Raw genomic sequence first — 14512 nt, forward strand, 5'->3', positions numbered from 1 at the left:
TAAGGTAATAACAGCCCATTTCATTTAGGGACAAATCCGGGTTGTAAATGGACATGTAAAACCGTATATCTGGAGTATTTTTGCCCTTACCTGAGACATACCTTATATTGTATCAATACATTCTATGGCACCTTTAACACTTTAATAGTGGTTCCAAAAAAAGTTAAATATTTGAATAATTCTGAGACAAAATCTTACCATGTGCACATGCTTCACAGTAACATGACCTTGAATGGGGTCCTTCAACTAATTAAACTTGTCAGTGGAATTGCCCGATTAAAAATCAGGATATGGTGTCACACCATATGACAAAATGTATCAAGTTCGTATGCTTTTAGAAATATATGGATGGAAAAAATTATTGCAATTTACTAAAATAGGCAACATTTGAATGCTTTTCTTTTTAATAAAAGTTGTTATTTATTGAACCATGTTTGAGACAGTCACACCATAGGACAATTTTGAGATTTAGATCAAAAACGTAAAGAATCCAAAGAAAAAGCAGTTTTATATCAACAGGTCATTATAAGACAAAGAAACGTTTAACCATTTACTGCATGATGACAATACTAATTATATTAATATTTATCTCGTGTGACAGTGAAAATGCCATGTCACGTCAACTACCCAAATGGCATTTTCACAAAGACCAATTTAATCATTAATATAGGCCTAGTACTACAAATTTCAAAGCAGAATGCAGGGATATAATCATAATGTTATCGGTTTGGCTATGATTTGGGGGAAAACATGAATTCATGCTATGCTCTTTTTTCACCAGGAGATGGTGACAACCTCATTTTTTAAAAATCTGCTCAACTTCCAAGCTGTATGAGCAGATTTTTCTTACCTATTGTAAATATTGTATTTCCAACGTTTCAAATATAGATGTTTAATTGAATGATATATATGTGACCATTAGATATATTATATTGTTGTTGTTTTATTTATTATAAAGACCTGTGCACTATTAACCTAATTTATTCTTCTCTATTAATTCATGTTTATTTCATTGCTATATGTATTGAAACATTATACGTTATATATGTTTTATTTAAATTAAAAGTATAAAATTTTACCTACCGCCGAAAGTTTTTATGTGTGCTGTAATAATATTCATCACAAACAATGCTAGCAAACAACCATTAAAATGCATGTCGGCATGAGAATAATAAACGGGTGGATAAAAATTTAACATATTCATCGTGAACATTCAAGTGTGAAAGGTGTGGGTTTTTTGGCCACGTGACTGCGTTTAGCCAATCAGCGGTCACCTGTGCGGACCGGAATTGTCGCCTGGTTACGGGAGCTCTACGGTAGAGGAGAGCTAACTTTAGCCGGCTAGCAGCGTCTCTCAATCCGTTCTCTCTTTGTCACGGTATTCATATCTACCGTCAGCTCTTTGTAAGTATCTATATGATATTGTATCTATATTTTTCTGTTACTTATAAACATCTATATTAATGAACTATGATTAGAACTATGAAGTTGTGCGTGTATTTAAACATATAACGTTACGCATTTAGCAGCTAAAACACATGCTAGCAGGACAAGAGCGAACTAATCTCGTAAAAACATTCGGGACTTTTTGAAGAATGTTTTACGATTGTAATGTAATTATAATATATTGTTTATTGTAAAAAATATGTATTAATTGCTTAGAAAACAAGGCTATTCATTGTTAACGACATCTGTTTTATAAACCATAACGTTATGCCATATTCATACAACCAGGCTGTTGGTTTAAGGGCGTTCTTTTAGAGATGAACAAAATCATTATTTTATGAATGTTAATTTGGAATGTATTGGTCTTCAACAATTACATAGATTAATGTGTGGTCAGCAAATGTGGAAACCCATTGTGTTTAATGCACACGTACAATTTCTTTGTCTTAAAGGGATAGTTCAACCAAAATTGCATTTTGTTTGTTTTTGTAATTTACTCTCCCCCATGTCGCTCCAATACAAAATATGAGTTCATTTCTTCCGTGGAACAAAACAAAAGAGGGTGTTAGACAGAACGACATCCTCAGTCACCATTCTCTTCCATTGTGTGGGGGAAAACATGCAATGAAAGTGAATGATGACTGGGGCTGTCATTCTGCGTAACATCTCTCTTTGTTTTCCACAGCCGAAAGAAAATTATATGGGTTTGGAAGAACATCAAGGTTGGTAAGTGACACATTTTCCATTTTTGTGTGAACTATCCCTTTAAGAATGAGATAATGGTCAGAAATAGACTTGGCCAGTGGATGCGCTGAGTGTTATAGGAACGTGTAGACTGGCTCCAGCATCTTTGCTCCTTTTATATTTACAGTTTTAAGATTAATCTGATGGTGTGTTAATATTTGAACGTAATCGCAAATGTTTTATCTCTGTTAAAGATAAGCTTTTATAACACAAGTCTGTACTAACACAACTAGACTTCCATTTTCCATTCCTGACTTGTTTCTTTAAAAATGATCTCAGCCTGGAGTGAAGAAAAGTCTTGTTTAGTGCTTGTTTTATGTTGATTATCTTTTCTAGGTGCAAAGTAGAGACAGTCACGAATGGTGAAGATAGAATGCAGAGTTCTCAACTTGTTTTCTGTTCACTTATTGAAAGTAAGTGCATGATAGGAGATGATGGTTATTACGATTGCTAAACATTTTCCATATATACCACTGTGTTAGAATGTGCAAGGCCTTGTATGCTTTTATGATGAGAGTTTATACTCTGTCCAATGGCCAAAGTCAATATCAACTGCAGTAGAATGAGGTCTCTCTTCAGCTGTAGGCTATATCCAGCAGTAACCATTTGGTGTTAATGGTTACTCTGCACTTGCTGGTTGTGATGCTTTAGGATCCACTGCCCTGGTTATTTATCGGTCACCGTCCTTTTTCTTATTCCAGGCTGCACATTTATGGCGTTTGTCAGCGTGAGTGGAGACTTCTGCCAGGCACAGCACCTGGTCATTGTGGACAAGTGAACAGCGGGCCTGCCATATGAAGATATTACTACCTGACTGCCCGTCTTAAATTCTGCACTTTCGGGGAGCATCTTATTTTTGTCCAAAGTTGAAGTGTATGAATCGGTTTGATCCAACTCGGGTACTAGAGAGTGAATCTTTTTTCCCTCTCTCTAGTGCCAGCTGATCATCTCTCCTCTCCTGAATGGGGTAATTATAAATTGCGACTCAGAAGGATAGTCCCCTTCTTTAGTTTTTATTTTAAAACCGCGGGAGCGTGAAATTGGTTTCCTTTTCTTGTTCCCCTTTTTTTTTTTAAAAACATTCAGAGATTTGCCTAAAAGTCAAAGTGCTGAGATATTTTGAAATCATTATATCTACCCCTGTAGAAGATTCGGAGGTTGTTGGGTTTTTTCCCCCGTCAAGAACAATTAAAACTTAATTTGAGTGTCAAAATGAATCGCCCGGCTCCTGTTGAGATCACTTACGAATGCATGAGGTTTCTCATCACCCACAATCCCACCAATTCACAGCTGACCAAGTTTACAGAGGTAAGTCTCTAGATGATTGAGGTTAATAAGAATAGCAATGTTACCATGAGTGACATAGCTAAATATTTATTTTATTTGTCACTATCTATTAGGAACTGAAGAGCTTTGGAGTGCAGACGCTTGTCCGGGTTTGTGATTCAACTTATGACAAAGCACCGGTGGAAAAAGAAGGCATTGAAGTTTTGGTGAGATTTGCTCTTAACCCCTATTAAAGGGATGGTTCACCCAAAAATTAAACTTCTGTCATCATTTACTCACCCTCAAGTTGTTCCAAACCTGTATGAGTTTCTTTGTTCTGCTGAACACAAAAGAAGATATTTTGAAGAGGGTGTGTAACCAAGCAGAGAGAGCAACCATTGACTACCATAGTAGGGGAAAAAATACTATGGTAGTCAATGGTTGCTCTCTCTACTTTGTTACAGACATTCTTCAAAATATCTTCTTTTGTGTTCAGCAGAACAAAGAAACTCATACGGGTTTGGAACAACTTGAGGGTGAGTAAATGATGAAAGAAGTTTAATTTTTGGGTGAACTATCCCTTTAAAGGGATGGGTCACCCAAAAATGAAAATTACCCCATGATTTACTCACCCTCAAGCCATCCTAGGTGTATATGACATTCTTCTTTCAGACGAATACAATCAGAGTTATATTAAAAAATCCATCCATTATAAAAGTAATCCACACGGCTCCGGGTAAAATATCTAGCTTCTGGCAGACTGCCTTCCATATTCAACTTACGAAGGAAATGTAGTGCCTCTCGCAGTTCAAAATGCTTACGCAGTAGAGAGCAGGACGTAGAGGTGCGATATCAAAAGTCCGCCCACACTCTCACAGATGAAGAACAATTCATTATTTTGGTGTGAAATAAACAGTTATAGAAATGTAGAAATTAAAACTAAAGCTCCAATCTCCTCCCGAAAAATCCAGTAAAAAGTCTGTTAGTGCCTCAGTGACGACTTCACTCAGAGAAGCCGTCAATCTCAGCTGTCAATCATGACGTTTTATAGCATCAAATAACTAACTAAAACTAAACTTATTTAAAGGTGTCATGAACTGGCTTTTTTTAGATTAGATTAGATTAGATTCAACTTTATTGTCATTTTTACCCTTTTGTCTGAGGTCTACTTGTGATGTTTGTGTGGTTTTTTTTTTACATTCAAAAACATAATGAATAAGTAATAGGCTATTTTCTACCCTGGTTTTGAGGCTCTCTCAAGACACACTCAGTTTTGATGGGTGTGCCACACTGACGGGGAAGAATTTCACAGGGCTCGCAAAGCCCAACGTCAATGGTCGACATATTCTGAGATTGAGCATTTTCTGGGCCTGGTGTCAATAAAAGCTTTTCTTTGACTAACAAGGAAGTTTTCAGATCTGAAACTTACAGGATATTCTTATATTACTATGACCTTTTATATATCAAAAGCTCAAGGGAAAGTTGATTTCTCAATCAAAAAAACACTTGAAATGAAATCATTGTGATAATAACTGCCTACAATGACAGAAACCAACCTTGGGAAAAAATGATATGTAGTGTAATTTGATTGTTTAGTTTGTCTCGTGTCCATTAGAAAACACGGAGGGGTGTGGCTTATGAACTATACTGGGACCAGCCACTTGGGGGCGATCAAGGCACGGAGGCGTCAGTTTCTGAGAGGAGTGCTACAGGCGTGTGTTAAATATAGATATTTTTCTTACACCAACCCATCGATTCGCTTCAGAAGACCTTTATTAACCCCCGGAGCCGTGTGGATTACTTTTATAATGGATGGATGCACTTTTTTGGGCTGCCATTATAAAGCTTGGATTAGCCAGGACATTTTTTAATATAACTCTGATTGTATTCGTCTGAAAGAAGAATGTCATGTACACCTAGGATGGCTTGAGGGCGAGTAAATCATGGGGTAATTAAAATTTTTGGGGTGAACTATCCCTTTAACGGCCCTAAATTTTCTGTCCAAATTTAGTGATTATTGCATATGTTTTTTTGTATATTTTATTTATTTATCTAGTGTTGTCAAAAGTACCGACCACGATACCAAGTCGGTACTGACATTTAAAAAAATGTGACGCTGTTGAGCTAGAATCATAAACACCTCTGACTGGTCATTGTGCTCACGCGCTCTTCGGATCTGTCTGTGATTGGCTACAATGATCAACACACGGGAGCGTTTGAAAGCGGGAGCAGGAGCATCTGAAAGCACAAGAAGGCGCCGACCAGCAGATTGGTAGGCTGATATGCGCCTCCATCAAACGGTCCTGTGTGTATCTGTGCAAGCGCTCTGTGAAAAGTGTCATTGATGTATATTTATAACTAGGGATGCACCGAATCCAGATTTTTGGGGTTCGGCCGAATACCGAATCCACTGGTCAAGATTCGGCCGAATCCGAATCCGAATACCGAATCCTACTCCCATCCGCAGTCCATTATCAAAGTAAACACATTAATGAAGTTAACAACGTCCACAGCAGTGTAGGGATGCCATTAACTGTTTTGGTCAAGTTTACTAAAGTAAACATTGTCGTGTATGTTCTTCTCGACGCTATTTCATGATGGTTTATAGAAAAATTACCCCGAGTCGTCCTCTGTCGTTTCAAAGAACAACCCAACGGAGAGCAGGAGGCGCAGGAGGCGCGCGCTATTGTGCCGACATCAAGATGGAGCGCCACCATCGTGATGCCACGCTCCGTTGCGAGTCTGACAGCGTATTAGTTAAACTAAAAACTTATAGCAGGGATTGCTCTGTAAATTAAATTGAGAATGTAACTAATGCATATATGCTATTTTAAATACTGTAGTCTATGCCAGATATATAGCCTACATTTTGAAATCATTTGAGGCTGAAACATCCATATGCGTGTTTATTTTAGCACTTCCGTCAGTGAAACAACACACTACAGCCTATAAAACATCTAAACGATTATCAGTAAATAATGGTAACCTCAAGAATATATGAAAATTAAATATTAGTTAGAAAAATATTTGATTCATACTATTTCCCCGCAAAGATGTGTCATATACCGCTCAGCGCTTTGAGAGGAATGGGACACTGAATAGACACCTTCTTGAATATCTTTGTCATCATATGTTCTACTGATGTTGCAAAGCAACACTTGTTGTAAAAGGTCTGAAGAGTGGATTTTATTTTCCACAGGGTCAAGACATTTAGACAATGTTTGATTATTCACTGCCAGAGAAAACGAAACTAAAATCACCGGCGTGTGTGTGTGTGAAATGCGCTATTCAAATAAACCAAACTTGACGCGCCTTACCAAGTTTAATAACAAGAACAAACTGTGTTAAATAAAATTTGAAGTAAAAGGCTATTCGTCTTACAGTGTTTTTTATACTTTCCCACAGTAAAGGATGTGAAGTTATAATAGACTTAATTATAAGCAAACGAAAGGAAGAAACGTTTATAATCCCCTGCGAACATGGGTGCGACGCAAGTGAAGATTTGGGAAAAGAAACGAGATGTCCATGTCCATTGGGATAAAATGGTCTAGGCCTATTGTTCAAATTCACGGAAAATCGAGTGACCAGATACAGATCGCAAAACAGAATTAAAAAGAGCTCTCTGACCATTATTTCCTTTCTAGGCTAAACAAAGCTTTGTGTTTCACTCCTGTGGTATTATTCACGTGAAACAGCATTCACATACAAAACACTGGGTTAAAATAACGAAGTTATTTTTTTAAAGTAGAAAATAGTATTTATGTTAAGAGATATATTAATAAAAAGAGCTCAACTCTTAAGTGGAAGGAACCTATTTTTCCCCCTCCCGTGCAACCTAGCGGATGAATCATTATTTGGGTTAGTAAAAATAACGAAATGATGGTTTTAAGAGAATAGTATATGTAAAGATATATAGTATATTATCTACCTATTTACCTAATTCCGGTTCTTCAAAGCTTACGGATTCAGTGTATTTTCGTTTTGTCATCTTAATTTGGTAATTATTTAAGTGAAAAATATTTAGTGTAGGCCTATTTTATTAATTTTATTTATATTTTATCTGATCTATAGATCTATAGGCTGTTTGCAAGGTAAAATAAAATACATTTTGGCTGCTGTCTGTAGATTCCTTCATGCACAACTCGTATTCTCTCGGATGTTTCATATGCAAATGTTATAACAGCGGCTGTTGTTTAGGGTCCTTGTCATCACGAGACAAATCGGGATTGCAAATTGAACGCGTAGCTCAACTTGAATCGCCTTCTTTTGACTTAAAGTATACTGCCACGTTTTCTGTTCATGAGTTCCATTTTCACTTTCAACAGCGGCGTCATTACGTTCGACCAGCGGGGCGCGCATAGTGCAAGCCTAGTGTTCGGGTTCGGTGGAAAAAAATTCTGAGGTTCGGCAGAAACCGAACCCAGTCAAAAAGCCCAATATTCGGCCGAATCCGAACCCGAACCCTGGATTCGGTGCATCCCTATTTATAACATGTTTTTGAAGCGCTAGTCAGTGTAGCCAATCACAGACATATTTGATGTGCGCGTGAGCACAATGGCCAGTCGGGTGTTTACGATTCCGTTCAACAGCGCTCAAAGCGTCACATTTTTTAAATTTCATTGCCGACTTGGTATCACGGTCGGTACTTTTGACAACGCTACTTATCTCCACTCTTATGATTGCACTTACATTGAAATGTGTTTTTCTTTAGGATTGGCCTTTTGATGATGGCTGTTCGCCCCCTGAACAAATCGTTGATGACTGGTTGAACCTTCTCAAGTGTAAATTCAAGGATGAACCAGGCTGTTGCATTGCAGTACATTGTGTTGCTGGATTGGGACGGTAAGCATGATCAGGACAAATGTAAATCACGTTCACAGATATGAAATGTTGGTTTGTGGTTGTCTGTTGCTCACTGATTTAATACACTGTATTTTTTTAGTTATCTTGATGTGCAGTAACACGTTGTTCTTTTGGAACGTTTTGTGCTGTAATGTTTTGAACCTCAACATTTATCAAGATCAGTTAGGGAAATTCCCGTATAATAATCAAGTGACCTGACTCATGACTTTTTAAATGAGAAAACTGCATATTTTTTTTTTGTTCAGAGCTCCTGTCTTGGTGGCCATAGCCTTAATCGAATGCGGGATGATGTACGAAGATGCTGTCCAGTTTATTCGTCAGTGAGTCACAAGTTACTTTTTCTGTTGGATATGATTTTGTTGGTCATTTTCTGATGTGGATGATCATTTTTCTTTTAGGAAAAGGCGTGGGGCTTTTAACGCCAAACAACTTATGTACCTTGAAAAATACAAACCCAAGATGCGCCTGCGCTTCAAGGATGCCAATGGTCAAAACTGCTGCATTCAGTAGAGAAACATTCGTCCAAAGGATCTTTGGAAACTATTGACATTTTTTATTGTTAGTGTTGTTCTGATCAGCTTTTGTTTGATTTATTATATTAGACCAGGATTTTGCTGTATTACAGTGCCAAGCACACAAACAGGTTACACAGCATTCGTGTTTTTGTTTTTTGATCAAACAGTCTAGCCAATCATATAAACTCACGGGCAAAGCGGGGTATCACTAGTGATGTTTTTCATTGTGGCAAACGCATCGGTATAATGATGCAGTTGTTAGTGTTTTATGCCCTCTCTAAAACTAGGTGTCCCCTGTTGTCTGGATTGTGTAACAACATCCTGCAGTGAAAAATTCACTTTGTTGGTGAATGTCTGTCAGCTTCTCCAAAGTTACATGGGCACAACTACTGTATCTAATGTTATAGATATTAAACATTCCAAGATATATTCACAGCACTGTTGGACACTAGATTGTGATGGTCAGTAAAATGGACATGAAGGAGATCCTAGATAATCCAATCAACAAAACTGATTCCTATCTATACTGAATGAAATGAGTCAAATTCAAATAATCATAAATAAAAAAAATCTAAGAATTGTATTTTTGTTGTCATGTGTTTTTTCTTTGTCTTCTCACACTAATCTGGCTATAATGCGAGTGGAAAACATCAATATTTACAAAGATATGTATGTACACTAGTATGTGCTTGTACCATTGTATTAGGTGGCTTATTGTAAAACAATAGAAATAGTGTATATCATGGTAGTGAAGTGAATTATTTCAATATTGATGTAGAATGTAAAGTATTTAAAATAATGATATTCTACTACCCTAGGACGTTTTATGTTTTATAGGGTGTCTTGTAAGCTAATATTACACGTAATAGACTGAACTGCTTTACTCTTAACTGTTTTAAAAAAAAAGTGATGTTTAAAAAATATTTTTGAAGAATTTTTTTTTTTAATCGATAGCCTACCAAACGCAGCTAATATTAGTGTAATTTCGAGCATGTGAACGTCTTTATCGATGGTGTTTTCTTAACTTCACCACGAGTCGGAGCAATGCAGATTTACTGGACAGTCAGTCCAATGCATGTTGTCTCGACGCCAATCTTACTATGGTGAGGGCATGGCTCATGAATATGAATTACTTAACGTGACTGGATAATATGCGAAGTTTTACATCTCATCGTCTATATGGCATATTTAATATTCATGAGCTAGACCTTCACGGTAGTAGAATTCGTTATGTCGTTGTCCGGACTGCTTAAGACCTATGGCAAGCTGTATTAACATTATTTACATTTTTATGCATTTGGCAGAGACGTTTATCCAAAGCAACTTACATTGCATTCAAGGTACATTTTACATTGTGTCAGTTCTTGCTTTCCCTGGGAATCGAACCCATGACCTTGGTGTTGCTAGCGCCACGCTCTACTGTTTGAGCTACAGAAGGGCCTGTTTAAAAAGCTTAATAAAAAAATATATATATTTTCTGTTACTAATACATAATTACTACTGTCATAGTAATACTTAGAATATAATAAGCCTACTTTTTCATCACATGCTATAACTCATTAATTTGCTGCAAGTCATTATCCCAATGTAGGCCTACCTATTTCATTCTTAGTGCTAAATAATGTTCTCAGTTGAATTCTATTTTGATCTGTGGTTCACATATCACCTGTTTACTTCTAACTAGTATGTATTCCAGTTGTTGCTGGTGCCTGTTTCAGTCATTAGTAAATATTCTTTAGTTACTAGTAACCAGTGTTGGGTAAGTTACTCTAAAAAAGTAATTAATTACTAGTTACTAATTACATCTTCAATGGTGTAATTAGATTACTCTACAAATTACTCTCTCCAAAAAGTATTTAATTACTTACTTTCTAAATCCTATATCAACCTCAACATGAAAAGGCTATTTTAATTCATTCAAATAAATAATAAAAAACGACATAAATTATTCTTATTCACTGACTAAAGTATTACAAATTTGAGAAGGATACATAAAAACATGTTATTTTTAAAAGTTAGACTTTAATTTTTGATGTTAATTCCACTGTTGTAGCCTATTATATAGGCTATAATTGTTCTACATTCTATACACAGTATGTAGTTCAATTACATCAGAAGTAACTAATTAAATTACAGAAAAAATAAGAGTAATCCCTTACTCTACTTTTTCAAACTAATTACATTCAGATATTTAGCCTACTACAATCTATTCCAGTTTTCATAGTAGCCTACAAAGTGGATTGACAAACTTTCAGGCACTGCATATTTGGTTATTATCATATAGGCATATATTAATCTAATTGATAGTTTGAAAATATAACATAATTAAATAAATAATATACTAGTAAAATAAAACGGATTTGTGTAAATGAATAAATGTTAAATTGGCTTGCCATATAGAAACCTGCGCAAACCATCGAAGCCACTGGATTGGGACGCCGCTGTGACGTAAATGACCCACTTCATATGGCGCATCCTTTCACCACATTCACAGGACCAAACTCATAACGGGCAAAGGGCTTGAATAACAGAATTAATCATTGAACTATTTGTTCTCACTCCTTTGGGAGAAAACAGGCGCGTGGTTTTTTTTATTTATCCAGGTCTCCCTGTTTGATTTCGCCATTCTGCAATCATGATGCCGGTAAGTTTGCAACAGCTGATGATACTTTACTGGCGCCCAAACTCGGCTGTCAGTCATTCAGGATCATGACTGACAGCTCTGTCAACATTCATTCATAACTTGTGTATACATTGCGTTGGACTGCGGGATTCCATTAGAGTTCGACTGTCATGAAGGAATGCATAAGGCTGGTCAATCGGTTAGGGAAGTAGTTATTCTGTATTTTTTCAAATGGGTGTAACGTTAGTGTGGATTATAATATTAAATTGTAGGCCTATTCTGTTAGGCTATAACAATCACTGTTATATAATTCTAAGACAATAGTAAAGGTATTTATTATTTGTTGAAAATGTAAAAATGCAGAAAGTTTTGTGTGATGGGTAGGTTTAGGGGTAGGGCTACATAGAATATACAGTTTGTACAGTATAAAAACCATTACGTCTAAGGAGAGTCCCCAGTAAACCAGACGTGTGTGTGTGTGTGTGTGTGTGATATATATTTATCAAATTTAACTTACCTAACAAAAGAAAAATCCCAAATAAAATACAATAGCCTCCCCTTACTCCTTAACAAGCCAATAAACAGGAGAAAACAAAGATTCATAAAGAAAATGGCAAGCAACCTCTTCGCTATATGGCTTCCGAAATAAAAATGAATGACATAAATCAGCAACAAAATAAGATAAAGTAAAATATCCTAATCACAGAAAATAAAACTTTACGTCCAGGGACGTAGCATAGTCAATATGCTACATTCTTGAGAAAACATTATGTATTTTCCTGATACTTTCTTGTTGTGTTTGTGTTCCTCGTCCTGTCAGATGTTTTGTATAGTCATTGTTTCTGACTGAGAGTGATGCAGTTGTGGCCGTGCTGAATGAAACCTTAGCCTGCAGGGAGTATTTTAAGGCGCTGTGCAGTGAGCTGTGGAAAAGTTGTCAGAATTCCTAAATTGTGACACACTCAGGGTTGTGTGCTTTTAAATCCCTCACACCCTAAATCCCGGAGCAATTTTTCCAGCCATTGCACAGAATATTGTTAGAGAAGAAACTGCCATTTTATCTTCCATGACAGCAGACAGTGTCCCTCAATAGGAGACACTAGAGCACAGATTACTGGGAGAGCCAGATCGGGTCAAAGGTGAAAGAAAAGAGCATCCTGTGACCTGAAGTTAACCTTTCACCTTTGCACGGACAGTCACATTTAGAGCTAACGGACTGCACACGTCCCATGTAGGGAATTAGACAGTCGAGAGATTCCTTCACTGCATGTAAACCTCGGGACTTCAGATTGACATGTAACTATAAAAGTACTCGAGCTTAGATGCCCTTATATCCTGCTGGAGCTTAAAAATCGTTTTTTTTAATTTTCAGTATTTTAGGTTTATGTTGACTTACCGTGCATATGAATATTTATAACTGCCTGATGGGGAAATGCAGAAGTAATTTCTTCCCTAAGGACAAGATAAATAAAATATCAAATATGAGCGAAAATATCTGTTCACATGTTAAGTTTATTAGTCTTTTCAGAAGTTTGCCACTTACAATAAGCGAGAGTTATTCGGTTTTGCTATGTAAAATAGCTCACAGCATTTTGAATATTCATAAACAAACAGCAATAGTGCAAAGTCTATGACAAGCTGCGGCAAGTGTGAGTTTATGTTTGCATATTGAGGCAGTAAATAGGGAGATGTGAACTGTTTACTTCACTGCTTGTTCATTTCCCGTAGGACTGGACATTGAAGCTTTTAAGATGAACCATGGCAGAATTTCATTTGCTGTGAGAACTTGAATCTGTCTCTTCTTGTCAATTTCCAGTTATAGATTGAACAAATTGTGTCATGGGGTTTTCATACTCGAAAAAAAAAGAGAAAAGTGTGAAAATAAATTAATTAATTAAAAATAAGATTAAAATAAGTAATTAAAAATATCTTGAAACTAGGGCCCCGTCCACACGGAGACGCGTTTTGTATACGTAAATTTTTTTTTACCGTATCAGCGTTTCGTCCACACGGATCCGCCGTTTTGGGAGCATGAATCCGATATTTTATGAAATCGGGTCCCAGAGTGGATAAATATGAAAACGACACCCTTGCGTTTTCGTGTGTACAGCAAATGCGTATATTTTGTGAAACGATGATGTCATCACACCACGTCCCGCACGGGAAAGACTAGAAAGGGATACAACTACGGGCACTGGGCATGCACATATCAATATTGCGTCGTTTAATCACTGTATTTGCATTATTGTAAGTGTAGGTTTAGGGTTGGCGTAGGTGTAGGCGTTAATAAAACACATCTGGTAAGTAGCACATGCATTTATTGTTATTTTATTGTGAGATTTTGCCTCACTTCCTACCATTGCTGTACCCCTTCTAGCCACAACTCTTCTTCTCCGTTTTTAGTGTATTTCTGTGGCAGAATTACAGCGCCACATACTGGCCTGGCGTGTATACTACATCGTTTTGAGTCGGTTTCAGTGCTCTCGTGTGTACGCAGATGTTTCTTGAAACGAGGGAAAAAAAGATCAGATAGGGAAAGCTCTGGCTTCGTGTGGACGGGGCCTCAATCTAAATAAAAAAGATTACATCTAACAGTATAGAACCAAACTGAGAAAAAAAGAAATAAAAGTAATGATACAGTATTTTCTAAATAATATTTTACATTGGTAAGTGCTGGGCAGATTACTTACAAATTGTAGTCGGTTACTGATTCCATATTACATGACAAAAATTGTTAGTAACGTAATCCATTGCAGGTAAAATAATATTACCTTAAATGTATTAATCGGACTACTTTTTGATTACTTTTGATCTCGTTTATCATATTTATTTGAATAATAGGATAATCTTGTAACATATTGATATAAAAATACAAAAAGAAAGAAAATAAATGATCAACAACATGAAGTGCATTACGTTACGTCAGGGTTTCCCAGACTGGGGTTTGTGAGTTTAATGAAAAGTTATTAAGTAATTAAATAATGTAAAAAAAAAAAAAATCATCTTAAATAAAAACAATAAAAATAAAACACTTACTAAAAAAGAAAAATAATTA

General features: G+C 36.4%; 1 protein-coding gene across 4 annotated transcripts; it reads left to right on the plus strand.

Annotated features, from left to right (window-relative positions):
• The first annotated feature begins 1315 nt into the window (after window positions 1-1315).
• Window positions 1316-9417, plus strand: ptp4a2a (protein tyrosine phosphatase 4A2a). Of its 4 annotated transcripts, XM_079833845.1 has the most exons (9): window positions 1319-1404; window positions 2132-2172; window positions 2527-2603; window positions 2892-3157; window positions 3337-3498; window positions 3591-3683; window positions 8168-8298; window positions 8565-8639; window positions 8718-9416. In XM_079833845.1, the coding sequence occupies exons 5-9, from the start codon at window positions 3403-3405 to the stop codon at window positions 8827-8829; spliced, it is 507 nt and encodes a 168-aa protein (XP_079689971.1). In that variant the 5' UTR covers window positions 1319-1404; window positions 2132-2172; window positions 2527-2603; window positions 2892-3157; window positions 3337-3402; the 3' UTR covers window positions 8830-9416. The 4 variants fall into 4 exon arrangements, with proteins under 4 accessions (XP_079689969.1, XP_079689971.1, XP_079689968.1 ...); XM_079833843.1 differs by lacking the exon at window positions 2132-2172 and having other exon boundaries at window positions 1316-1404; window positions 8718-9417; XM_079833842.1 differs by having other exon boundaries at window positions 2892-3498.
• The last annotated feature ends 5095 nt before the right edge of the window (window positions 9418-14512 follow it).

This window comes from Gobio gobio (assembly GCF_949357685.1).
Source record: "Gobio gobio genome assembly, chromosome: 13".
In the NCBI taxonomy this organism is placed as follows: Eukaryota; Metazoa; Chordata; class Actinopteri; order Cypriniformes; family Gobionidae; genus Gobio; species Gobio gobio.

Coding starts and splice junctions, on each gene's coding strand:
- ptp4a2a (XM_079833843.1), top strand. CDS start 3,403: ATGAATCGCCCGGCTCCTGTTGAGATCACTTACGAATGCATGAGGTTT. Junction 3,684..8,167: donor AAGAAGGCATTGAAGTTTTG/GTGAGATTTGCT, acceptor GTTTTTCTTTAG/GATTGGCCTTTTGATGATGG. Junction 8,299..8,564: donor TGTGTTGCTGGATTGGGACG/GTAAGCATGATC, acceptor TTTTTTGTTCAG/AGCTCCTGTCTTGGTGGCCA.